General features: G+C 41.4%; 1 protein-coding gene across 6 annotated transcripts in view; it reads right to left on the bottom strand.

Annotated features, from left to right (window-relative positions):
- Positions 1–4,715: 4,715 nt before the first annotated feature.
- Positions 4,716–27,041, bottom strand: part of SBF1 (SET binding factor 1) — a 175,642-nt gene continuing 153,316 nt past the window's right edge. For 2 of the 6 annotated variants that reach the window (XM_040343181.1, XM_040343182.1), the window contains 18 exons: positions 24,510–24,649; positions 23,183–23,387; positions 22,841–23,037; positions 21,238–21,369; positions 16,732–16,809; positions 16,110–16,166; positions 15,625–15,806; positions 13,805–13,981; positions 13,518–13,619; positions 13,200–13,385; positions 12,125–12,251; positions 11,906–12,036; positions 11,567–11,794; positions 11,193–11,300; positions 10,804–11,018; positions 8,493–8,580; positions 6,710–6,841; positions 4,716–6,609 (listed from right to left, as the gene is read on the bottom strand). In XM_040343181.1, the coding sequence (XP_040199115.1) occupies positions 6,511–6,609; positions 6,710–6,841; positions 8,493–8,580; positions 10,804–11,018; positions 11,193–11,300; positions 11,567–11,794; positions 11,906–12,036; positions 12,125–12,251; positions 13,200–13,385; positions 13,518–13,619; positions 13,805–13,981; positions 15,625–15,806; positions 16,110–16,166; positions 16,732–16,809; positions 21,238–21,369; positions 22,841–23,037; positions 23,183–23,387; positions 24,510–24,649 (2,584 nt within the window). In that variant the 3' untranslated portion in view covers positions 4,716–6,510. The remainder of the gene's footprint in view (positions 6,610–6,709; positions 6,842–8,492; positions 8,581–10,803; positions 11,019–11,192; positions 11,301–11,566; positions 11,795–11,905; positions 12,037–12,124; positions 12,252–13,199; positions 13,386–13,517; positions 13,620–13,804; positions 13,982–15,624; positions 15,807–16,109; positions 16,167–16,731; positions 16,810–21,237; positions 21,370–22,840; positions 23,038–23,182; positions 23,388–24,509; positions 24,650–27,041) is intronic. The other 4 variants (XM_040343183.1, XM_040343184.1, XM_040343186.1 and 1 more) reach the window with 2 other exon arrangements.

Here is a 27,041-nt window from a genome sequence, read left to right as displayed (position 1 = left end):
GTTGTTGTAGACTTGCAATTGTGTCAAATGGCACCCAAAACCCAATTTTTTTTATTAAACTTTAGGCAAACAGCTCATACGCTGATGAGTCATTTTATTTAAAGATTTCGAATTCTGTTCAGCCCAAGTGGTAGGGCAGCAACACGGCACAGCCAGGTCCATAATCTGACTGCACTGCAATTAAACCATACAGCCTGGTCTAGGACCTGCCCCAGCCAGTGACTGTCCAGTGAACAGAAGCCTTCTGATGAGGTAATCTCTGTTATCCCATCCTGTAAGTATATCCTCTGTTTACAAATGACAGTACCTTGCAATGCAACAAAGTAGAGCTTTTGTGTGTCTACTCTTTCTAGTAAGGTAAAACAGAGGATGCCAATAACAAACAGTTAAAGAATTTACTTCTTTTTTTTTTTTTTAATGTGCCAAATTGCTTGGGTTAAGTCTATTGAGGTGTATGCCACCTCACGGACGTATTTAAATTTTTAATGAGCGTCAAGTATACCTATTGTTTACACTTCCAGGTCCCCAGGTCAGCCGCTCTGCCTGCCCCTCCTCTCGCACAATAATGGAACGTTTTGTAGTATCTGAACCCATTCACAAAAATACAAAGCCTTCTGTGAATGCACAGCAGAGGGGAGGAACGGGCCGAGTGGCTGTTGTGAGAAAGCAGCATCTCTCCTGGCAGAGCACTGGGAGTACAGCAATAGCTGCACTACCTGCGCTCGGTAAAACTGTACATTGTTAACGAGAAAAGTAGACAAGGTGACATACACCTCGTTGGACTTAACCTATCATTAAGCTGTCAGATTTTAAAAAGCAATGGAATTCCTGGAGTTACATTTTAAAGATATATGCCAGCTGCATGGGAAAAGTACCTTTTAGATGAATGCATTTTCTGCTTAGAGTTGAGCTTTAAAAGTAAATGTTTTGGATAGAGAGAGCCTCTAGTATGTAGTGTGAGATCCATGCCCTTGTTGGGATATCTCCCTCAATGTACGTTGGCGCTATGGTGTCGCTATTACCTGGACCAGAAACTTAGATAAAATCTCTGCACAGTGGGATATTTAATTTTAAAACTAACCATAAAGGTGGTCTTTAAAATGATGCTGTTGGGTCAACACAGTTATTGATTTCAATCGAGATTAAATAGAATGACTGCATTAAAGCGCAAGGACATTTTCAGAAACTCTTGCTCTTAATACTTGAAATACTGAGAATAAATGTGCTGTTGTAGGTGTCTGTGCATACTGTACCTCCTACCCAAATAGATCGTTTTGAATGGAGGTGGCCTTTAGGAGGGAAAATAAATATGATCTTCTATAAGTTAGAAATTTAAAAATAGATTTTAAGTGGCAGTAGCATTAAAACTGAACTCCATGCAAATAAAAAAAAATGTGCAAGGAGTGTGTGTTTATTATAAATCAATAAAAGTGTATTTAAAAAAATATAAATATTTTAGGTACTTCTTATCAGCCTCTTGCAAATCCCCAGAAACCAGTGGTGCTGCACTGTGCATGTACTAACATGAGACATGCTGAATGGAGGAAAGATCAGAGTGACAGAGAGGAGTTCATCAGGCTACTGCTTCTCCTCCAGGCTAGGTGTGCTGTTTGGCAGGGGTAGGTCAGTCACAGGAATGAATGGAGAGACATACAAACCCTTTTGCATTTAAAACAACTCTATCTTCATGCTTAACTGTTTCCCCAGAGTTCAGACTTTAAACAGGGCTTTTATCTCGGCCACCTCATTGGTTATAGCAAGAATGAAAAGAATAGCGTTAATAAAATGTCAATGTATTAAAGTAAAATAAACACATACCAGTTGATGGAGCATGTCCGGGAGATACATAGATCTTAGTTGGGGTTAGGTTTATAATTCAAAATAAAATTTACAGGAAAGGGAGAACATTTTTTTTTTTTTACAGCAACAGATGTTCAAAGCTTAATCTGAACTCCAAAACGAAAAAATTCTACATTACAGCTTCCCAACACCTATGATGCAGCGGCTGCAATAGTCTTTTTTTTTTTTACCCGTGATCCGATCAGTAACACACGTTCTGTCTTTCGGTAGCTATGCTCACTTCTACACTGTGTCTATGGAGCAGCAACAAAGCAACACTTGAACAGCAGCACTAATAACCTGTAGAGAGGGTAGTGTCCTATGCACCATTCAGATTCACTTTTCATAAAAGCAAATAAAAAAAAAGCCTCACTCTAGCTAACACTTTTAAGCAGTTTTTATTTAATTTTCGGATAAAGGTTTTAACTTAATGAATAAAAGCTAACCATTGTAAGTGCCCCTCTCAGTAACACATAGTTGGTTTCTAGGGAAGGTAGTGCTGCGCTATGTGTGGAGGATGGAGAGGTGGAAAGGAAGTGAAGGGTGGTCTGACTGTGATAGTACAAACAAAAATGGCTTTAAAAAGAGCCGATCAGTGAGCAGGCTGACAAACTTATAAATATTCTAGACAAAAGTGCAAGTAACATAAATTCATACGTTCTTCTTAGTGGAAGGGAATACACAATCAATAAGGTGATGAGAGGTGCAAATAAAGATATACAATCTGTGTCACACAACCCCCAATTAGCTCTGCTGGGCTCAGTGATGAGCTAGTGCGAAAAAGTCCATAAAGCAGTAAACTGGTGATAAAGATCGATAAGGCAAAAACTTTAACACCAACACCAGAGATCTAAATAATAATTGAAAGTCCAAAATAGGGAAGTGATGGTGTGGGTTCGAATCGATAATGTGAAGAAAACGTGGGTATCCAGTGATCCTTTTAAGGTGACTGAGGATGTCCCCTTACCTTACTGCTGTAAGGTAACAGCATATGACTCCAACCACATATGGTTTATCCAAAAGGGCTCTGGTCCAGGGAAACTAGGTCCTCCTTGGAAGTCGCGTCCCAGGATGGCCAATGTCTCGCGCCCGGGGGGATAAAACCACCAATAGTGTGATATTGTTTTAAAACTTTTAATCAACATAAAATTAAAAGCGAGGGTACTCACATGGTTAAAATTAAATCAGGCATATAAAAAAGAGAGGGGCAATCGTTCGCCAACGTCACCTTCGGTACCTCTCAGTAGGCTCTTACGCGTATTCGTCACAAGCGTGACTTCTTCAGGACTCCTGAAGAAGTCACGCTTGTGACGAATACGCGTAAGAGCCTACTGAGAGGTACCGAAGGTGACGTTGGCGAACGATTGCCCCTCTCTTTTTTATATGCCTGATTTAATTTTAACCATGTGAGTACCCTCGCTTTTAATTTTATGTTGATTAAAAGTTTTAAAACAATATCACACTATTGGTGGTTTTATCCCCCCGGGCGCGAGACATTGGCCATCCTGGGACGCGACTTCCAAGGAGGACCTAGTTTCCCTGGACCAGAGCCCTTTTGGATAAACCATATGTGGTTGGAGTCATATGCTGTTACCTTACAGCAGTAAGGTAAGGGGACATCCTCAGTCACCTTAAAAGGATCACTGGATACCCACGTTTTCTTCACATTATCGATTCGGACCCACACCATCACTTCCCTATTTTGGACTTTCAATTATTATTTAGATCTCTGGTGTTAGTGTTAAAGTTTTTGCCTTATCGATCTTTATCACCAGTTTACTGCTTTATGGACTTTTTCGCACTAGCTCATCACTGAGCCCAGCAGAGCTAATTGGGGGTTGTGTGACACAGATTGTATATCTTTATTTGCACCTCTCATCACCTTATTGATTGTGTATTCCCTCCCACTAAGAAGAACGTATGAATTTATGTTACTTGCACTTTTGTCTAGAATATTTATAAGTTTGTCAGCCTGCTCACTGATCGGCTCTTTTTAAAGCCATTTTTGTTTGTACTATCACAGTCAGACCACCCTTCACTTCCTTTCCACCTCTCCATCCTCCACACATAGCGCAGCACTACCTTCCCCATTAATATTACTTATGGTCTGATACACCTTCCAGTGCCGCAGCTGCACCCCACCCCCCCTCCCCACCCTCCCTCTGATAGCGCGGTAATACCCACTCTCACATAGTTGGTTTCTACCCTCTTAATTTCGCTGGCCAGCATAGTCTTTTTAAAGAAGTTGAAAGGATAACAGACTTAATTGCAGGATCAATAGATAATAAAACTATGTTACAGGGGGAAACAAACATGGCTGTGTCAATGTTACTGTCAGTTTGCATCATAAACATCTTTTTAACTTTTTGCTCACAGTGTGACTTTCATTTCCCTTTGGGATTAGTAAAGTATTCTGCATCAGTAGTTGATTCCAAGGCAGCACCTTCCTTGTCAGTGACCAGACTAAGGCATTTTACACAAGGGAGACTGAGGCTGTGATCTGCTAGCTCAGCAGGGGATCTGTCCGCTTATCCCCGTTGAGGAGACGGATGACAGGCCTGTGTCTGCTCCGCTTATGCAGAGTGGACACGGGCACAGACTGCTCATCCTCTATGGGCGGTAGGTTGTAAAACGGACGGCCATCCAATCTGATCCGCTGAACAGAAGGGGAATTGATCCCCATCCAGATAGGATCGGATTAGGTGTAGGCGGGTGTAAATGGACACAGATCTGTTTACACCTGCCGCTCCATAGAGAAGAATGGAGGATCAGATCTGGCTAAAAAAACTGACCCGATAGGAACATTCATAGGAAAGGGGTCTAAATTCTCATCCACACAGTATACTTTGGGCTTGAAAATTAAGTTTTTTGTTCTAGTCGGATGCATTTCAGCAAGTTAAATTTTCTGTTTAATCACTAAACTATTTCTGCATAGCTGATAACTGTCCCTCACACTCGCTCTTACACAGTTGTCCATCTTTTGGCATAGCTCCCTATAATAAAATGGACTAGTTATACATACGTTGTACTAATCAGTTCATCCTTTAGATTACCGAATTTTCCAAAACTAGTTTGTGGGGTGGGAACAATAGCAGTTAGGTGGGTTTACCTGATAATTTTGGCATGCAGAAGTTATTTTTCAGTGCTTTTCCAGAAATACTGCCGTCGCATTGTGTCCCCTCTTACATCTTCACCCTCAAGTCTATATAGTGATTTTTATACTTGAATTTTTCCTTCCCCTCAATGACTGGCTTATATTTGAGGAAACAAAACGGTTTCAATAATGCCCAGATACATATCTCTATGTGTAACAGAAACAGGATTTAATAGATGGCTTATGAATCATAATTGGCTGAGTTAGTGTACAGTGAATGAAGAACCGGGGCTACATAACAGAATAAGATCGTATTTTTTGCAGTGAAAGAGTTAAAAATCCTCAGTATTCCCTTCCCAGCCAACCTCTCCTTCAGTATCATGCTGCTTTGGACGTTCCTCTATATACAGCAATATACAATAATAATTATTATTAAATGAAGTACAATAACCACAGAGTTAAAATACCATTAACGGTTTAACAATGTTCCTGTTAATCCAAGTGGCACACATAGTAAACACAAGATGATGTCCCTGCTTCGATCTTCCATAGTTCACAGTCCTGGTGACAATCGACGTGGTCCTGAAGTCCTTGGGGCTCATGAACAGAAGTTTCTGAATATTTATATTATTTTGTGAAACTGTTTTACATAACATTTCCTCCCTTTTTTTTTTTTCACAATCTATACATCAGGAAGAAATAAGCAAGCAAAATCCTATTACATACAAGTAGTAATAAAATCCTTAGTGGTTTTCACCTGGTTTCCTAAGTGACAGTCTTCAGAGTTCAAGCTCCAACCCTCCTGGGGCCAGTGCGTGAGGACTGGACAATAAAAATCCTTTGTGCAAATGTCCATCCCTTTGGTGTAGCCCCATTACAGCCAAATGACATCTTCTTTTAAGAATTAATGGATCTCCATGGAAAAAAAAATAAAAAAATATGATGGTGTCAAGGTTGTTTTACTAAAAAGTAACCAGAGATGCATTTTATGCTGAACTCTTCTACCTGTAGGGCTTGTTACATGGATGTGTAGGTCTGCTGTCTAGCTATTTATCATTTCAAAATAAGTTAAGATTGAAAAAGATTGCTGAACCAAATATAAGCAACAGGTAAACATTCAAGAGACTAACCAGATGCAAATAGTTTCCAGGATTACAAATCACTTTCGTTGGGAACCATGAATAAAAAAGCCTAAGTGTTGGCACCCATCAACTAAGGACATTTCTTCTCTTCTTTTAATTTAAAAGGGCACCGGGCCACTGAGCTGACAGCTGTTCTCAGGAAATACCAAGCACAACGCTGCATACTTTGGCTGAATCGTTTGTTGCCAGTTACAGTGTCTACAAATCTTTTCTTTTTCAGAAGAACCGTAAGCCATAGTCTGCATGTTGCTCTATGACGACTTCAAAAGGACTCATTGGATGCTGAAAACGTATAAAGGGGCCAAGGTGTTCTTTCTCTGGAAACACCCACTTGACACCGGTGATCAGTTCAGTTTAAGCTGCCATGTGGTACTCCAGAGTTACTAATACTTCAGTGACATCCTGACGTCTTTGGATGATACTACTACTGAAGCCTCACGCATCGGACAGGCAGTTCTGGATCCTGTCAATCCACTGCTGGGCCAGCAAAGGGTCTGTGGCACAGAAATTATAAACCCGCCGGGTTGTTTTCACCTGCAGAGAAGAAAAGGTGAATGCATTAAAACATTTGTTAAACTGAAAAGAAAGAAATAATATCTGCAAAGTATTATGAGGATTTGTCATTTATACTTACATCAAAAAATGACCTTTCATCCACATTTTTGGGAGCACCCAGTGTTGGGGTACCAGTATAGATAGACTCCACCTCCGCCAAGTCTATCTCCCCTTTACATTCAGTGTCTGTACGGCTCTCATAATAGCGCAGCTATTAGGGGAAAGGAAGGTACAAATGAAGCACAACAATGAAATTATTTTTTATAAAACAAAATTTAGCTAAGAGAAGGGGTAAAAAACAAAAAAAAAACAAAAAAAAAACTTTTTCTCCTATGAAAAAAACAGAATACATGCCAACTCTGGTGAAAAGGAGACATTTCTTCCCCATCTTTGCACTGAAATGACATGGGAGACTGACGGCTTACACACCACAGTGCACACCTTGGGGGATATTTACCAAATCTGGTGCAGCTGTGCCAATCAGCTTCCAACTTCAGCTTGTTCATTTAAGCTTTGACAATAAGCTCACATTCACACTGAGGGGCGGTTTGAACTTGCACGATTTCAAAGCAGCATTTCAGTCCGACTTCAGGGGCGAATTGACAGACCTCTATTCAAATTGCCCTTGAAGTCACCAAACATAGTGCAGGAACTACATTTGGGAATTGGTGCGGCGCTGCTAAATTCAGCATCTCACCGATTCAGACAGTGTCATTGCCGGCAATAGGCGGCGATCTGACATGTCACAACGGCCCGATGTGAACATGGGCTAAAACATAGAAGATGACTGATTACTATGCACAGCTGCACCAGATTCTGTGTGCACCAGTTTTAGTAAATCTTCCCCTATGAGTCCCAACTACCCATTACCACATTTAAATGCACATTGATCTCCCCATTGGACATATATCTGATCACTGACTAAAACGGGATATACACATATCATCATTCGGCTGGTTCAGCAAGAACTGGCGGAATTTCGATCCGTGTGTACCCCACTCAGCCAATCATTAGATCGGCTTCTGTCAAACGATCCTGCTGGAAAACAAGCATGTGATCAGTTGCTGCAGTGCTGATTAGTGTATTCTGATAGAGGGGAATTCCCGCAGTCAGAATACAATAGCACAGCGAGAAGATTACTGCATCCACATCGCTTGTTTGGATGAAGATCAGAGTTTTTTTTCTCAGTCGACCCGCTGGTTGGAGAAAAATAAATAAAAAATAAAAACTCGCAGTGTGTACCCAGCTTAAAGTGGAATTCCAGTTAAATATGAAAAACTACTCTTTATTTCTATATAGAAAACGTTTATATTATGCATTATTGTAATTGCTCGATGCCAAATTAGAAACAGTCTAATCCAGACATTTAGTAATTCTCCTGTGCTTCGCCTGTACAGGTGAATGTGGCTGCTCACAGGCACTTCCCGGTACTGTGCAAACAGTAAAGCACAGCGCTGCCCCTTTCCTGCCCGACTCACCCATGTCTGGCCCTACCCATCCCACCCTATCTATGATGATGTCATAATTTTTCTCACGGTGCTCTGAGATGAAGAACAGGGGAAGGAGACATGCACAGGACGAATGGCGACTGTAGTACACCGCTATCACCGATTCTCCGTTTTGTCTCTTGAGAAGCTTTTGGCCCTTCTTTTCATGCTGCTATTATCTTATTAGTATATAGTTTTCAGCAAGTTCCTGGTAAGCAATAACTTGGAAGGGTAATGAAATTTTCCAAGTTGTCAGCAGAAGGCAGCTACTATCAAGTTCAGCTACCTATACAAGGTTGAAATGGATCAATTTGTGCAAACCACATGAAAAAAATGAGGATGCATAAAAAAGGTACCATCTTCTGGTTTTCTTACCTGATGTTTTGTCTTGTCCAACACAAACCAACGTGGTTTCCAAGGTTTCATAAAAGCCCCTCGCTTATACAAAGTCCCTTCATATGACCTGGAAAGACAAGAAAAAACTCCATTACCATTCTAGCATTTTCTACAATGGCCATGTGACATGAAGCTCAGTATGCAGAGCCATAAGCCCAGTACAGCACCCTGAGGGACATTTATTGAGCAAATTAGCATCAAATTAGTTTATAAATCAGGCCGCCTGTCAAAGTCTATGCAACAATTTTAATGTATGATTGCAACCTGTGACAGATATTCCACTAGAGACGAGGCAGGTTTTCAGTTGGGATGCACAACTGGAGTGGTTCTAAGGGCAAAAGTTTTTTTTTGTTTTACCATAATGCATTCTTTGCATTAGGGTAAAAACCTTCCAATACCAGAAGTCTCATGCACATTTTCATAATTGGATCGTCTGGAAATGAAAAGCCCGAAGTCTTCTTGCAGAACAAACACTCTGGCTTTTGTCCTGTCTAGAACTAGACCCAGATACTCTAAAGGTTGTGTCAGTTCCAGCACAGATTTTTGAAGGTTTAGAATCCAACTAAACCTTTTTTGGGGTCTAGAGTGTCTGCATCATGTTGAGAATCAGAACTTGAAGTGACTGTTCCCTTAACAGAATGGGAATACCCTGTGAGTGTAGTAAGGCCAACAACAAGGGCCAGAACACCTTGGTGTGAACTCAAAGAGCAGATATTGGGACAAATGGCAGGCCTACAAACTGGTAGTGTGGTATGCCCACTACAAAACAGAAATGGCAATATTTGCTGAAAAGTTGGGGGCATGCAAATATGCATCCTTGATGGCTATCAAGGATAGAAAGTCTGCTTGGTGGAGGTAGGCTATAACAGACTTGGATAGAATTCCATATGGAACTATTGGACTTGAATGAAGACATTTAAATAAGAACCCCAGAAATGATGACACTTAAACTGTCAGCCAGATTGGATCTAGTGGATTCTACACATGCCCCATCAGTATGACCAGTGCGGATGTTACAAAACACTCTAGTAGCATCAAAGTTCCTAAAAGTGTCACTTGTAGAGACCAGTGCCTGAGTGACACATTCTAAGCAGGCCCTGCAAGCTTTGGTGCAGTGGGGTCCGGGTACAGCCTTCAAAACTTCGCCCTGGACTAGCCAATCCAAATAGCTGGGATAAAGAGCTCCGCAGCATGTAGATGTCTTGATTGAACAACAAATATCGTGATAAATAAAATAAAACAAAATGGCTACTAAATAAAAGGGGTAAACTTTTCTCAAATAGAAAAAAATAAATCTGTCCTAGAGCACCATCAAAAAATGTAATCCTAGGTCCTGACTCCTAAGTGCCAAGCAAAAAAAACCTGAGCTGTGTGTTGCAGATAGGGGGTTTGTGCACCAGCAGACGGCCTCCCCAAGGGCGTGTTTATTTATTACATTTTTGTGCACTGCACCTAGCATGCTTCTCATGCAGGTAGTAACATCAATACAATTCATCACAAAGATCTGGCTGTGCCCTTCAATGAACAAGAGAGAAATTATTATTTTTTTTCCTTGGGTTTGGATTTAGTTAAGCAATGTCAGCAAGATAGGGATGGCATCCTTACAAACAAAAACAAAAAACAAATGTATCAGCTGGGTTAATATTGAAAATGTCACCAACATATTGCAAAATTCATAAATCACAATAGTGCAAATGATGTGTAATATCTTCCACTAAATTAATAGTCGACAATAAATGTATCAACTTAAGTCCCAGTTCACACTTGCACTGCAAATCAAATGCGATGTAAGTGCAATGCGATTTTAGTCATACATATAGTATGGCTGATATCGCATCGCATTCGGCCCAAACTCACACAGGACTTATTTTTTGGTCCGCACCAGAATCAGATCCATGTCTGAACTGTGAATTGGCAGTGCGATATGCAAGCTTAACTGGGGGGGGGGTCATTGACATTGTATTGACACTCCCAGAAGTTTGCATAAGGCAGTGTGAACTGCCGTGTGAGTCAGGTGCGATGCAGGGATTTGCAGGGTTCCCGCATGGCACAAGTGTGAACCGAGCCTTAGACTGCATTGATACCTTGCAAATTTGTAATCATTGATTTGACATCATGCAGCACAAACATTTACACATTACAAGCCTACATTAGTTGTTATAACAGACTCAAAGAAATTCACCTTGCTCTTTTATCTCCAAGGTAGTCAGATTTTATTGCATATGTAGAAGCTACCACAGCCTCTACAATACCCGAATATGTGTTATAGTGCACACTGTAATGTCATTACCTGTTTTCTCTCTCTGCAGTGTTGAACTGATTGTATAAGGTGCTAGTACTGTTGCGAGCTCCCATTTTCCCTGCACTGGTAGGCGTACTCGTTGTGCTTGGACCACTTTCTAAGCTTAGGTTCAGCGTAGATCCCACACCACTTTCCTGGAGATATATTCCCAATGACTGGCGCTGAGAGGACACATTTGATGACATTAAAAGAGCGCTTGATTTCTGTGTTGGAGGAGGAAAAAAAAAATAGTCATGCTATACTAACAAATGTCCTTCCACTTGCTCAGAGTAACTGACATTTGTAGAAAATCACCAGAAAAGCTCACTGTCCAGTTACGTTGCAATATACATGATAAGGACACAACAAGCAAGAAAGTCTTGTAGAGGTATACTTACTCGACTTTCGTGTCGAACTTCTGTCCTGTGGACAGCTTTGACCTTATCCCAGGTATCTTTCCAGCGCTCTGGTACAGGCCGCAAATCCATCTCCAAATTCTGCAACTCCTGCGAACAGAAAATATTGCAATAAGACTACCATAATACTGCCTAGTGATATTGACAAGCAAAGTAAAAAAAAAAAAAAAAAAAAAAAAAAAAGACTACTTCGGATTTTGAGTGAGATTCTGTATGGAGTTTATGAGCGAGTTAACAGTGCTTGAAAAATACTGTAGCGTTTGATCCGATTCACAAGTCTCTGCAAGTTTTCCAGCATGTACAACAAAACCTTTAAACATTATTCACACTTTGGTATTGTATTTAAATAATCAAACCTCTAATAAGCATGTGATGGCATCGGGCTGAACACGCTGCGGTGCATGATACGAAGGCCAAATAATCTTGCGTTTGGTCTGTGGGGCTGAACTGTCCGTTTTCTCGGGTTCTATATGCCGGGGTCCCTGTAGAAGCTCCCAGTCATACGAAGGCCCTTCACTCATTGCCTCATGAGTATAATAATCCCATACGCGAAGACCCCACACTGAGCTGTATGGACGCAGCACCTATAGAACAAAACATTTCTTAAAATGACATATCAGTCTACAGATATATTATAGACATTCAGAGATGAGACTTCAGAGATGCCCAAACAAAATGTATTCTTTTGTCCTTACTTCTCCATCTTCAGGGCTGAACATATAGTTGTAAAATACTGGATTCTTCTTATTCAGCCGTTCCATATAATCCCATACTGATCTGCATACTTGGGGGCCCCTTCGATCGCCCTTCTCCTCATAGAGAATGCCTAGAAGGAAGACAGTGTGATGTCACAGACTGGACAAGATAGCTCAATATACACCTAAACTCCTCCAAGATCAAGCCGCTGCTCTCACCTTTCTCTATTCTTTCACAGTCCGAATCCAACAAGAAGGTGCGGAAGCGGTTTGACACGTAGTGGTATGCCAGAAACTTCAGATAATACTGACTGAACTCAAACTCAGAGGGGAACTGCAAATGGATCTGTATAAAATGCAAGCTTTGTTTACTTTGCATGATTTAATGAGGCTAAACCATGAAAAATGAATAGAAATGTAAAAGGACAAAGAGTGGAAATCCAACTCTCTCTGCATAGAGTCAGTCAAACAAAGTCACACAATCTACGATACATACTAAAACTGAAGCTATACTACTAGATAAAAGTTTCTAATTTTGAATCCTTATGGAGACCTTGGATCAAACACTATTTACCCCCTGGTTTGGGCTGTTCACTAATTTCTCCCTGAGCGATTATAATATCCACCCCGCTACTATGATTACCTTCAGCTGATTCTCTAACCATTGGTCCCCCCTGGACATTTCTTTCTCTCTCCCCCTCTGTGCCCTATCCCCTCTACTAGGTTTATTCTTGTTAATTATCCGATATACCAACTGTAATAGAAGATGCTTTGAATAGTTGGGATTTTTGACCTTCGCACCAGATAAAGCCAAGCCAAGAGAAGGAACTTGGCCCTGGTTTAGCCTGATTTATTCCCCCAGCTATTCTATAACACATTAACTTTAGCTTTCTTTATAGGTTCATTCTATTCTCTTCATAGATGACATAATTATATTATTTCAATCAACTTAATTTCTCAATTACTTACATCAAATAGCTGCCATGAAGCTATGATTATGACATTTCATATTACATAATCTTATCCTACAATCCGCCAGGTTATCCATTTTCATTTACATTTAGAAGAGTTACTTTCCTGAATGATTACGCCTTTTTCTACTATACTATTGTACATGTTCTGTTAATGGAATATCCATATCTCTTATATTATTGTACATGCTCTTTTAAACGGAAGTTTGTGGATAATTATAAAATTCAATAACATTTTTGAAACAGAAATGTAAAAAGACAAGGACTACAAATGGAAAACACACCCTAAAGAACTCATTAATCACAAATTAATGAACATTTACCTGATGCACACAGTCCAGAAACTGCAGAAAAACAGGAGTGAAACCATTGCTCTGACTGGCTGCAGTATGTGCACCTCGATGGCTGAATCTGTGACCAAATGAAAGCCATTCCTTCTCCAAGAGTAGCCGAAAACCCTCAATAGTCCGGTAATATGGGTCAGACAGCAGTTGGACTAGGGACACCACCTTAAAAAAAAAAAAAAAAAGGAAGGCTGCTTTATACATTTAAAACATTGCAGTAAATCTTTCCAGGTCATAAGAATATTGAGGTTGTTACTCAAATAATAATTGGACAATGAACCTGATCAATGCCAGTACCTGTGTAGTGAGATCCCACCCATCTTCCAATCCAACCAGAACAGAAGATCCGCTGTCTAGTAACTCTACAACCAGCACAGAGACCTGAAGGAGCTTGTGAATCTGAAAAGAATTGGTATATATATGAATGTCAGATAACAGGAAACTACAGCGCTCAAAACATAATGTTGTATTAAAAGAATTAAAGGGACCCAACACAAAGGAAACAAAGTCAGCAGATGCTTTACAGACCATAAAATGTTGTGAAAAAAAAGTCATAAGTAGCACTCCAGTGTGTACAGACAGACCTGTAAAAGCCATTCGGAGTCTTCCAGTGTGCGCAGGTACGACAGGTTGGGGTCTGTCGAGGGGGCACTAGGTACACAGGCTTTCATCAATTTTTTAAAACTGGCCTTCACTTGTCTCACATCAAAAAGCTCAATGGGGACCAGTTCCCACTGCTGAAGTGGGTCTTGCTTTACTCCCTAGGTAAGAGGTACAGGAAACACACATATCAGTGAAAAGAAAATATAACATATAAACAATACTGCATCAGCACTTCTCTTTTAGTTTCAACATATGTTGAAAGTACTGATTCTTATATACGAGAGGTTAGGGTTGCACCGATACCAGTATTAGTGCCTATACTAAGCTTTTGCACGAGTACTTGTGCAAATTCTGATACCTTTTGTAGTGCGATTTGAGTCCATACAAAATGAATGGGCCCAAATCACATTGCAAAGAACTGCATGTCATTTGAACAGGAATGCTGTGCGAATCCTATTCGAATGACGTGTTTTCTGCACCACTCCCGTGTGAACCCAGGCTCGTCATAATGACTTCCGCCCGCATTCACACAGGAGAAGTGTGATTCAGACAGTAAATCACACAGCATTCCTGTGCAAACCACATGCAATTCTTTGCGATGCATTTTGCATGAGCTCAAATTTCATCGGTAATTGGTATCAGCAAGTACTTGAGCACAAGTATCTGTAGTCACTCTTAAAAAACAGGTATCGCCTCTCATTTATCGGTGTCCCCAGCTGTTTATTAATAAACTGATCCATCTATATATGTTCCATCAGTCATACCTGACTCCAGTTCGATTGCATGCAATGCATCGTATACCTACCTCTACCTGCACTAGGTGTACCTGCCCACGTGCGGACTTCACACATGCTATGTGGCTTTGCCCAGTCATAGAGAGGTACTGGCAGCAGGTGACGGAGATATTGACTGCAGTTGTCAATCCCTGTTCCATGTACCCCATTGGTGTGTTTGTTGGGAGTCCTAGACAAAGAGTTGTGGCCGAGACATGCTAGGACCATGTAAATGGAAATATTATTTATGGATCGTAAAGCTGTGGCACTTAAATGGATTCAGCCCACTCCTCCATCTATACGTACATGGCTTTGGTTAGTAAATCAGGTATTGCCTTATGAGAAGCTTATTTTCGAACAAAGAGGTTGCCCAGCTAAATATAACAAGGTGTGGGATGCGTGTTGTTCGTCTGACATCACTGTAACCAATGCGTGAAATAACGATAATCAATAATTTTGTGTTTCTTTGTTATTAAACGTGTATCAGGATTGGTTTAAAGAAGAGTGCTGAATGATTATATTTATGCAAAATGTTAATGCACTGTGAATGTTCCTTATTATTCTATGTGCTCATGTTAAAGGGGTTGTAAAGGTTTGTTTTTTATTTTCTAAATAGGTTACTTTAAGCTAGTGCATTGTTGGTTCACTTACCTTTTCCTTCGATTTCCCTTCTAAATGTTTTTTTTTTCTTTGTCTGAATTTCTCACTTCCTGTTCCTCCTCAGTAAGCTGTTCTAAATGACTTTCCACCGCTCGGATGATGGTGGAAAGCTTACTGAGGAGAAACAGGAAGTGAGAAATTCAAACAAAGAAAAAAAATATTTAGAAGGGAAATCGAAGGAAAAGGTAAGTAAACCAACAATGCACTAGCTTAAAGGAATCAATTTAGAAAATAAAATACGAACCTTTACAACCCCTTTAAGCACATTGTCACAGTTTTATACCTTTTTTTTTTAAAAAACACAGGCATCGGTGCATCTCTACTAGAGGTTGTTCCTGGTTAGGCCAACTTAAGCTTAAAAGACTTACTTTGAGCTGTGACTTGTCACCTATGATGTACAGCGCAGCTCTGCGTGGGGTCAATGCACTCTCTGAGGGTCCTCCATTTTGATGGGGGGTCAAAAGCTCTCTTGCAGCCAATCGTGTGCCTACATCTGCGCTCATACCATAGGCACTAAGTCTCCCAGTGCCACGCATGCTGCCCCATTTACCTATATGTATATGAAAGAATTAGAAAAATAATATACTGGAGAGATTTAGGTAATTGGCTCAGCAATCACCCATCATTCCTATTAGTAGAACCATCTTGTCAGTACATTAAGCTCAAGCTTAGCAAACATTAGAAAAGGGAAATGAGGGGATGCCAACTGTAATTAGGCCGATTAGATTGTGTTACTGTCAAGACTTTAAATAACAATTGAGCTTATTTGGAGCAGTTATTGCTGGAAAGGAAAGGTAAGGAGGGATTTAATGCTCATTTTATTCTCTGGCGTCAACACGACATATGCACTGACCTTGCTCAGCATAACTTCGCTTCACTGCGGGGTGCTTAATACCCCGTACAGAATAACCTGGTTCAAGGAGAAAGTGGCATGTGTGTCAAGGAAGAATGTATGGAGAAGGAAGGGCAAGGGGGCAACTGAAACAGTATATGACTGGCACACAACAGTAAACTCGGATTCTGAAGGGCAAATGGGACCATATCTTTATTCAGTGATTTTAGCTTATGCATAGGAAGATTGCTGCAGCATGATACACTAAATAAAACACTAGACAAATGAAGACTAAGATTACTAAAGTAAATCACAATAGTGGGCAGGACGGAAATCGTAGCATAAAAAGCCAATGAAAAGTATGTGGCCAAAATCTTAATTAATAAGAAGCTCCGAATGTGAAAAACAAGGTGAAATAAGCAGAAAGGTTATCCTGGCATGCTTGATATATGAATAAAACAAAGTGACAATGAAGTGCCGAAATTATTTGACATGAATGGCGCTTGTATGCAGCATTCATTCTTTAAATGCACTAAACACATTACACTCTAAAAACTCAAACCGCCACGGGTCACTGCGCAGTATAACCTTGCAACCATCATATGCATTCATGTCCATACAGCCAAACAATTTGGAATCGTACCTCCTCGAACGTCCTCCTTCCCTCCCATCACCTGCTTCATCAGAGAACCCAGTTTGGGTTGACGTTTGTCAGGAGAATCTGCAGTAGAAACACCAGCTTACATTCCTTGGACAAAGCTCAGCTAATTACAAGCACCACTCAGGATATCCTCCATCCTGCTTGTTCATTTCTATTTATTTGTTAAATAAATCCTTATGCAAAAGAAAGACCTTATACTATTTTCATATACTGTAGCCTATCTTTTAGATCTTGTAAAGTCAACTCATGCAGCAATAACAGCATTAGAGGGACCCAGTCACAATTGTGAAGAATATCCTGAATCTCTGCTCTAATTGGAGAAACCATACTACTTTGGGAAGGCTTTACATCCCATTATTTATCTGTTATCTCCTCAATCAGAGGCTGACCCTTCTGTTCTGAAAGTCTTAGCCTTAAGATCTCACAAAGACAACCCTCTCATCTGTCTGTATTCAATGTTGAAGATTTACAAGATACTGCAAGCTCGGGAAACATTCATAAATTGGCCTAATTACAGTAAGGAATACGTAAAATTATGTTACAGGTTTACAGTGCCTTGCAAAAGTATTCACAACCCCCCTGGGTGCTTTTCCTGTTTTTTGGTGTGCGCCTTATAAACTGTAATTGAAATAATTTTTTGGGGCGAGTTTGTACCATGTATGTATACAACATGCCTATGGCAAAATATTTTTGGGACACAATTATTAAAGCAGGACCTATGAGCTTGTAGCCATAATGTGCTAATATGCTACCTGGCAAGCGACCCCTTCCAGCTTGACAGGCTGGGCCAGGCCAGGATGACTTCACTCCTGCTCACAATCCCGTAAATGTAGACTGAGTTGCACAGTTCTGTGTAAATTAAAGATGAGCTCCAGCGTGTTCGCACAGCCCATGTGCAGAGCCCGCCAGGAAGTCGGCGCTGCGCTAATCACAGGCAGGGAGACATTGTCCAGATGAGTGGCTGCAGAGATGGGCAAATGTCTCCCTAACTGTGATTAGTGCAGTGCCGACTTCCTGGCGGGCTCTGCACATGGGCTGTGTGAACATGCCGGAGCTCATCCATAGTGTACATAAACACTGACAGCGTTTTTTTGTTTTTCCTAATTCCATTTTAAAACAAAATAATTAAAATAATCCAGAAATACTCAGTGTGTATAAGTATTGCGGAGCAACTATTTGTTGCAATTGTAAGGCTCTTAAAGTGATACTAAAAGTTTGTTTTAAAAATAATAAATAACAAACATATCCTACTTGACTCCACTGTGTAGTTCGATTGTGATGTCGGACTTTGTGCAGTCCCAGGTTTCAAAAATGTTCATACTCAGCATGTTTATCAAACCAATATATAGTGTCTAGTATTAGCGACTAATAATGCTGCACCCTTGTTTGGACAAATTTCAGTGTTTTTAGCTTGATTACATTATTGAACTAAATGTATTATATTATTTATGATTTTGTGTTTCAAACTTTATCATACACGGGATGTCTATTAGACGCTTGTGTGGACAGATTTAAGTGAGTTATAAATATTTTGAACCTTTAAAGGTCTTAGGCCCCTTCTTCACACAGATGGACCGATCGCATCTGTCTGTCAGGTGGACCCGATCAGACCATCCATTGCTCTCTATGTAGTGACAGATGTCAAAACACATGTGTCCGTTGACACCCGCCGACATCCGCCAGAGTGAAAAGGGTCATAGGCATGCTGTGTACATAACATGGTACAAAGTCTCAAAAAATCCAGATTAAAGCGGTTGTAAACCGCATAAACATTTTTTTTTTCCCCCCAAACCTGCAATGCAAAAGGCATAATAGGCTAGTATGCACCGCATACTAGCCTATTATGAAATACTTACCTCGGAACGAGGTGTGTACCACTTACCTGGTCCACGCCGAGCAGGATGTCATCTTGCTCCGGCGTGTCTTCCGGGTATCGCCGCTCCAGCGCTGTGATTGGCTGGAGCGGCGATGACGTCACTCCCGCGCGTGCGCGCGGGAGATTTAAAAGCGGCAGGGTCCGGCGGATGCCGGTCCTTCAGCCGTGGATTCCCCCCTGCGCATGCGCCGCCCGCATTGCGGGGGGAATATCTCCTAAACCGTGCAGGTTTAGGAGATATTCTCCTTACCTACAGGTAAGCCTTATTATAGGCTTACCTGTAGGTAAAAGTCCAAATAGTGGGTTTACAACCACTTTAATTCTAGGTTGTATTGCACAAAAACAGAAAATAAACACCAATGGGGCTGAATACTTTCATAAGGCACTGGATAAATGCTCCTTCTGCACCATTCTAGAAACTAACAAGAAATGTATACAGTATGTAATGTAGGGACAAAAAAAACAAAACAGAAAAAAACACATAATTGTTTTAGTTTGAGAACCTTTCAATAAGGACTCTGCACACTGCTGCCCAAAAACACAGCGTTAAAAAAAAAAAAAAAATACAGAAATCTGCGTTGCTGGTTAGTATTTTTACATGCATATGCACGTATGCCACACTATATTGTATAAAATAAAGCTAGGGAAAAATGTATGCAGGTGTACACCCGCATCCGCATGGATGTCTGATGTTCATAAATCAGTACAATGTGCAAGTACCCTAAATAATTAATTTTTCTCTATATTGCACTTTTACACATTAAATAGATCCGATGTTGTGTCAGTTCTGGCAGTATTTGAATGGCGGTTCAGTGGAAACTGTTTTCATGTCCTTTGATGTATAGACACAATTCACTGTGCCCATTCATTAATAATAAAATGATTGTGAGCTGTCAGTCACTGGCTCTCTGCTCAGTGAAGACTGAGAACTGAGCAGTTAGTGGTGTTTGATCACTCAGTTCTCGGATCGGATTGATGCTGCATCCACCTAGGCAAGTATACATTTTGTTTCTGAACTTTTTTAAACAGATAAAAAGGACAATTACATATTTACATCTATGACTGCAAATTTGATACTCAAATACTGCCCGTTTTTCTGCCTCAAGCGCCATAAGTATTAGGGGTGTTGAATATAATCGCAGCATCACGATTCAGACGTTCACAATGCTGCACGAATGCTGTGAGTCGGCCAACTCGATGTCTGGTGACATCATCAGTCGCTCTGTGCGGTGCTCTGCCTCTCCGGGAGAAACACATAGACAGAGCCTGCATGGTGGATAAAGCCCCCCTCCCCTTCACTGAAGCAGAAAGTCAGCTGATGAGCTGAAAGACAGTACAGTGCAGGGGGAGGAGCTTGAGGAAACCCGACATCAGGAGAGGCTTCACTGGAGGCACCGGAAGGGGGAAGAGAAGCCGAGCAGCATGAAGGGGGGGGGGGGGGGGAATCAACTGACAGTGAGAGCAGGTGAGCGTCAGTGTCAATGATCCCATCACCCCTCTGCCACTGATCCCACCACCCCTTCCTCTCTGGTCCCAGCCACCCCTCTGCCTCCGCTCTCCCCAGCCACCCCTCTGCCTCCGCTCTCCCCAGCCACCCCTCTGCCTCCGCTCTCCCCAGCCACCCCTCTGCCTCCGCTCTCCCCAGCCACCCCTCTGCCTCCGCTCTCCCCAGCCACCCCTCTGCCTCCGCTCTCCCCAGCCATCCCAAATTGAGTTTTTCTGACTGCTTGAATTTTTTGGATAAAAAGTTTTAAACCAAGCGCACTTGCGCAGTAATCGTTATGCATCACAGAATCGAATCATGGACAGGATAATCATAATCAAATCGAATCGAATCGTGAGACCAGTAAAGCACCCCTACTTTGTATATGGTTAGGACTGGAAACAGATTCAGATTAATGTGAACTAATGCTGGAAGAAACAGGAACGTAATCAAACATTTTTAAAGTACTGTTTTATAGATCTTTTAGAAACAGAATCATAACAGCCCTCTACCTAAATATGCAAATACCCACATCTGTCTACAGACTCAATCATACTGAATACTCAGCACACATGATTATCATTCAGTGAGCCAATGATGAGCACACAATGTAGCGTAGAATGGAGAGAGAGGAAAAGAAAAGAGCGAGAGCGCAGTTTCCTAATGTCAAAGCTGTGATTATGGTCCAACAGGAAGACACTAAAAGAGGCTCTTATGCTGTGGAGATTTCGCACCCTGGCAGACAGTGATATATTAGTGAGATACACTGAACAAGTAGAATTTAAATTAAAAAAAAACAGGCTATTAGGGCTATTAGCATGTCAATCAATTACTGTAACTATGTGAGAAATCCACACAGGACTTCGCAATATAAATACAACATGTTGTGGCCACAGAACTACACCCAGCAGCAAGATTCATAAAGTTGTGAGGCTAGAAATCCCTCTCCTGCTTTTCCTTGTAAGCCATGCAGAGGACACATGCGCAAAGCCAAAGGAATGAACACTAGGACTGCAAAGCAGACCAGGTGAAACAATACACCAAAAAAATTGTCACATAAAAATACAGAATGTAATTCCAATGCAAAGATCGTTATTTCAGCCACTAACAGTCAGACAAGATCTCTCACCATAGTGATGTGTGGATGGGAATGCACTGAGAGTGTTGCGCCCACTCATTTCTGCAAAGCGAGGCATCGAGGTCACTATGGCTTGGAGGTACTTCTCTTGCTCCAAAGAAGTAGAGTCAGTCTGAGATTGGCCTGCAAACATAGATGTACACACAATGCTTAAGGCAGTTTTTTTCTTGTCAAATGAGACCGACCGTATGAAAATATCAATGCATATTTCTAGTTTATATACTTATTAGTTTGAACGCCTGAACGTTTACTACACAACATTTTCCCATGGTCAATTGGTGTTAAAGCTGAACTTCAACCCAAAAGGGTTATATTACCAACCCCAAATTACTTACATGGTAGGATGTTTCTAGCCACATACCGTATTTTCCGGCGTATAAGACGACCTTTTGGGCTTAAAAACTTGCCTCAAAACTCGGGGGTCGTCTTATACGCTGGTACCTGTCTCGGGCATCCATTATTCAAAAGCCGTGCCTCCTCCTTGTGCTGTTCCATGATAGTAGGAACACTCGGTTTCCCAGCAGAGCCTCTGTTCGGTGTTCCGCCTATCAGGGATGTCTTCTCATCCTCGGCTTCAGAAGAGAGGACCTCCATGATAGGCGCAACACCGAACACAGGCGCTGCTGGGAAACTGAGTGTTCCGCCTATCACGGAACAGCACGAGGAGGAGGTGCGTTTTTTGAATAAAGGACGCACACAGTACAGGGATAAGGTATGGCACAGTGAGGCATGTTGATGGCACAGTGAGGCATGCAATGGGCACAGTGAGGCATGCAATGGGCAGTGAGATTTGAAAAAAAGCTGAATAAAGCAGGTTCCTGTCAGCGTTTTTTCCTGCCAGCGATTGTTCCTGCTACCCCTCAGCTTCCAGACAGACTAGTAGGAAGGGGGTCGTCTTATACAACGCGTATATCCCAAAACCAACATTTTAGCTGGAAAATTAGGGGGGTCGTCTTATACGCCCAGTCGCCTTATACGCCGGCAAATACGGTAATCAGATGGGTGGGGTGGTGGTGACATCGCTGACCAAATGTGGCCATTTAGCATTGATTTTGGTGGGTAGGGAGGGCATTATCTCATTGAATTTTGTGTGGGAGCCCATCCAAAGGAGGATCTGGTATGGATTTTGAGGAGAATCCCATGTCCTTTTTTTTTGGTTAACATGCATAGCAAAAGTGTGACAGAGGAAAAATGGCTGTTAATGCGCGCTTTCCTGCAAATTACATACCAGACCCTCCTATTCCTTGAGTGTTTGGTGTGTATTTTTTGAGAGGAGGATTTACAAAAAAAAAAATGATTATAGAACAGCATTCCTAAATGTACTGGTCAATACAAATTTTAGGTTTTATTTTTTGCATTGCTACATGTTTCCCTTGGGCAGTAACCAGCACCCATGACCCCCCCCCCCCCCGACTAAAAGGCCATTAGTCTTAAAAATGGAGAATTGATTTGACAGATTTAGCTTTCATTGACTTCAATGGGGTAAGGATGTGGAATCTGAACTTCTGATATGTTCAGTCCAACCTCTACGAACTAAACCCAGGTGTGTTCGGTTTAGCCCCAATACCCATACCAATAAAAGATGAGCACTCACCAGTGGCAGTGGTATTGGTAGATTTGAAGAGTCCAACTACACCTTTGCCGTGAAGCCCCCCTGAACGTAGCAGAACGGCTTTGGTCCGAGGACTGCGCCAACACACTACTGGAAATCTATTTTGCCTGTAGCAGCGGGATATCTTCTGTAGCGTGTTGTCCTGGATAGTCTGTGGCACTATAAGTAATCCTGGGTAGCTGAGTCATAAAGACAGAAAAAAAAAAAAACACAAGGAAACAAAGTTAAAAATGAACAAAAACACATTCTACTAAATATCTTGGTGCATAACTGACATCAAAGTGCACAGATCAAACAAAATCATCATCATAAAACACAGCTTACCTGTTACAAACTGCATACATGCGATTTACAGTTGAAATTCTAAATGGTTCATTTTTAGCACGAGTCAAGCTGTTACTCAGCGTACCGAGCCCCATTCTCTGGTAGTCACGGCAGCACGCTCTCTCTGCCAGATTACCCCCTGCCTGTTTGTCAGGAGCCTTCAGTGTGGAAATTGTCAGTGTACTTCTTTCCATATCCTCAGACACTGCAATAAAAAAACGTGACCATATATACTCCAAATAAAGGATTTGTGAGATCTTGCATAAATGAAGGTGACAATAGTAGTATTTACTTCCTCTATAGCTTACTGTAGATGGATTTGCATCTATAATTGAAATGAGGTACGCAGCAAACTTTTTCAGTTAATGTTAATTCAGAATTTTCGGTTTTAACATGTGTGCCTACCCCTTAACACCTAATGTGCTATATATATATATATATATAATATATATATATATATATATATATACACATACACACACACACACATATACACAAGTTATTTATATTTGAGCAGAGACATCTCTCCATCTCTTAAATGATCACAATACCATGCCATGCTAAATTCAATTCAAGCGATATGAAAAACTGTAACTAGTGATTAGTACGACAGTAGAGACGGCAATAAGCCAATAGGTTTTCTTCCTGAGAAAACCTAGAAGGGCTCTCTATCTGGTGGAGACTGAGGAATGCATTGATCCGGTCAGGGGTTGGATAGGGACTTGAAAGCCTATGGTGTATATGCCCCCACCTGCCTCCTGGATTTTTTTTATTCCTGGTATTGCACAATGGCCACCTTTCAATCTCCCCAACTTTCTTTCATTTATTCCTGTGTGTGTCACTTTTTGTGTTTGTACACATTTTTGCACGTGTGACTGTTAGGGTGTAGGTGGGTCCATCCCCTCCCAAGACTTTCAGGGCATTGATTAAAATTTCCTGCTGAATCAGCCACATTTCGATCCATGTATGGGCAGGGTGATTGTACAGAAGTCGATCTACCAATCTACCGTCCTGTTGGATTTTTGCCACTCAATCAATACCACTGGCTATAGCCGGAAGAACCAATCAGTGTTTTCTGACGGCAGGGAAGTCTCCCCGTCATCAGAATACAATAGCTCAGTCACCCATCCACCTTTTTTTTTAACCCACAATCTGAACGAAAAAAAAAAAGACTAATCTATGGCCAGCCTTAGAAAACCGAAGGTTGGAAGAAGGTCACCTTTTTCACCACATTAGACAGCAATGCAGGAGCTCACACTTCAGAACCTCTTAACAGTTGCTTTGTATTTATTCCATTACCCTTCAGCATTTATACCATTACACCTACCAGAAATGTCATCACTCTGCTGTTCCAAAGAGTTCTGACTACTCCGGAGATCCCAGGATGGAGGGCTGTACTTCCTGCGTGTCACATACTGCCTGCCAATTGTCTTTTTGGCATTCTTCACAAGGTTCTTAGATAACGTCCTTGAAGAAATAAGGAGTAAATTCCACAAAAAGGAAAACTATTATAAATGGAGATGAAAATACAAGACGTATGACTGCAGAGACATAAGGATTATAGCTTGGTATATGTACTCCAAATTACACCTTACAGTTTCCACACCAGCAGGAGTAGCCAAATAAATGCAGGATTTGTATGGGAAAAAAGACCGCGACTCGCAAAGCTGAGGTCAGCTGTACTGCTTATGGTGGAATACTAGCTGATGTTTATGAAAACTGATTCAAGAACAGTGCACAAAAAGATGAAAAACTGCACAAAAAGATGCTTTATATAAGAATATTCTACAAATATTATAACACATCAGAGGCTTGTATTTGGACATGCTTGATGATGATTTTGCCTATAAGGGAACAGACAGTTCTGGGGGGGTTCCCAAAGTTGGGATAGTAAAAAGTCAGGAGTAATTAATGACAGGGCTAGTCCCTGTACCTTGAACTAATTCACATCTTGGAGGAACCACAGGTCAGAAAGCACCAGAGTGCAATGTAAAGCCTCGTACACCCGTATGGGATTCCTGGCGGTAAAAAGTCCCACCGGAAAAAACGAGAACCTGCTCTGTAACTTTTTCCCCCTACATAAGACCGGGTTTCCCGACAGGTAAACTGCCACAAGAGCTTTGGTCAGGAATCCTGGCCGTGTGTATGCTCCATCGCAGTGTTTCCCATAAGGAAAACTGCCGGGTTAAAAAACGCCGGGAATCCTGGCAAAAAAAAAAAAAAAAAGAGAGCTGGTTGTCTTTTTTCCCCCGGCAGTTTTGTGGTTGGGAAAACCGGATGGAGCATACACACGGCCGGTTTTCCCGGCCAAAAGCTCTCATGGCAGTTTTCCCGGCGGGAAAACCGGTCGTGTGTACGAGGCTTAAATGTTGTGAATGAGTTTTAAACAGCACACTTATCATTGCACTGCATGTAGACTACTGAATGCAGGAATCTGAAAGCACATTGTGAAAGGTCACCTAATGTAAACGCACCAATCTGAATAATAAATAGGTTTCCCTGGTAATACACAGTATGCCGTGTACCAAACTGCTCAGATGTGAAAAAGCATTGAATACATAAATTGCTTGGAAATACAGCAACAAAAGATTTCCACACTAGTTTTCATAAACATCCTCCAGTATACCACCTCTAATTCTGTGCAAGCAACATTCAGTTTGGATACGTTTATATATACAAAGTACCGGTATACTGATTTCATCCAAACACATTGCTTGCGCATAATGCTGTAGTGACAGCCACACCCAATTTACACTGTACCAATGTAAAAAAAAATCCTAGCGCTAGACATGTTACATTAGCAATGGGTGATCAAGCCAGGTGCAATGCTTAGTAAGCATTACTCCTAAAGGGTATTTGCTAAAAGATCTAAGGATAAAAAGAGAAACGGCATCAAATGATATAAAATGGATATGGTACTGCATGAAGCACGTGGTTTAGGTTGGTCACTTTAGAACACCAGAAGTGTAGGCACTATAATCCTTCACTTGATACAACAGGATCATATGAATAGTATATATTGTATATAATTAATGTGCAATATAAACGCATGTTTTCTCAACTAGGGTTCCTCCCGAGGTTGCTAGGGATTCCTTGAGCAATTTCTGCCTCTCAGATACACTATATTACCAAAAGTATTGGGACGCCTGCCTACACACACTTTACTGGCACCCCAGTCTTAGTCCAGAGGGTTCAATATTGCATTGGCCCACTCTTTGCCGCTATAACAGATTCAACTCTACTGGGAAGGCTGCCCACAAGGTTTAGGAGTATGTCTATAGGAATATTTAACCATTCTTCCAGAAGCGCATTTGCAAGGTCAGGCACTGATGTTGGACAAGAAGGCCTGGAACGTAGTCTCTGCTCCAATTCATCCCAAAAAAGTTTAGGTTGAGGTCAGGACTCTGTGTAGGCAAGTCAAGTTCCTCCACCCCAAACTCGCTCATCCATGTCTTTATGGACCTTGCTTTGCGCAATGGTCCAAATCATTTGTTATGGTGTGGGGATGTTTTTCAGGGGGTTGGGCTTGGCCCCTTAGTTCCAGTGAAGTGAACTGTTAAGGCGTCAGCATACTAAGATATTTTGGACAATTTCATGCTCCCAACTTTGTGGTAACAGTTTGGGGATGGCCCCTATCTGTTTCAACATGAGTGCGCACCAGTGTACAAAGCAAGTTCCATAAAGACATGGATGAACGAGTTTGGGGTGGAGGAACTTGACTTGCCTGCACGTCAACCCGATAGAACACCTTTGGGATGAATTCGAGCGGAGACTGCAAGCCAGTGCCTGACCTCACAAATGGAAGAATGGTCAAACCTTCCCATAAACACACTCTTACACCTTGTGGACAGCCTTCCCA

The sequence above is a fragment of the Rana temporaria genome, chromosome 3 (assembly GCF_905171775.1).
Source record: "Rana temporaria chromosome 3, aRanTem1.1, whole genome shotgun sequence".
Taxonomy (NCBI): domain Eukaryota; kingdom Metazoa; phylum Chordata; class Amphibia; order Anura; family Ranidae; genus Rana; species Rana temporaria.
Note: the sequence above shows the minus strand (reverse complement) of the source record. Positions and strands in the feature narration are given on the sequence as shown.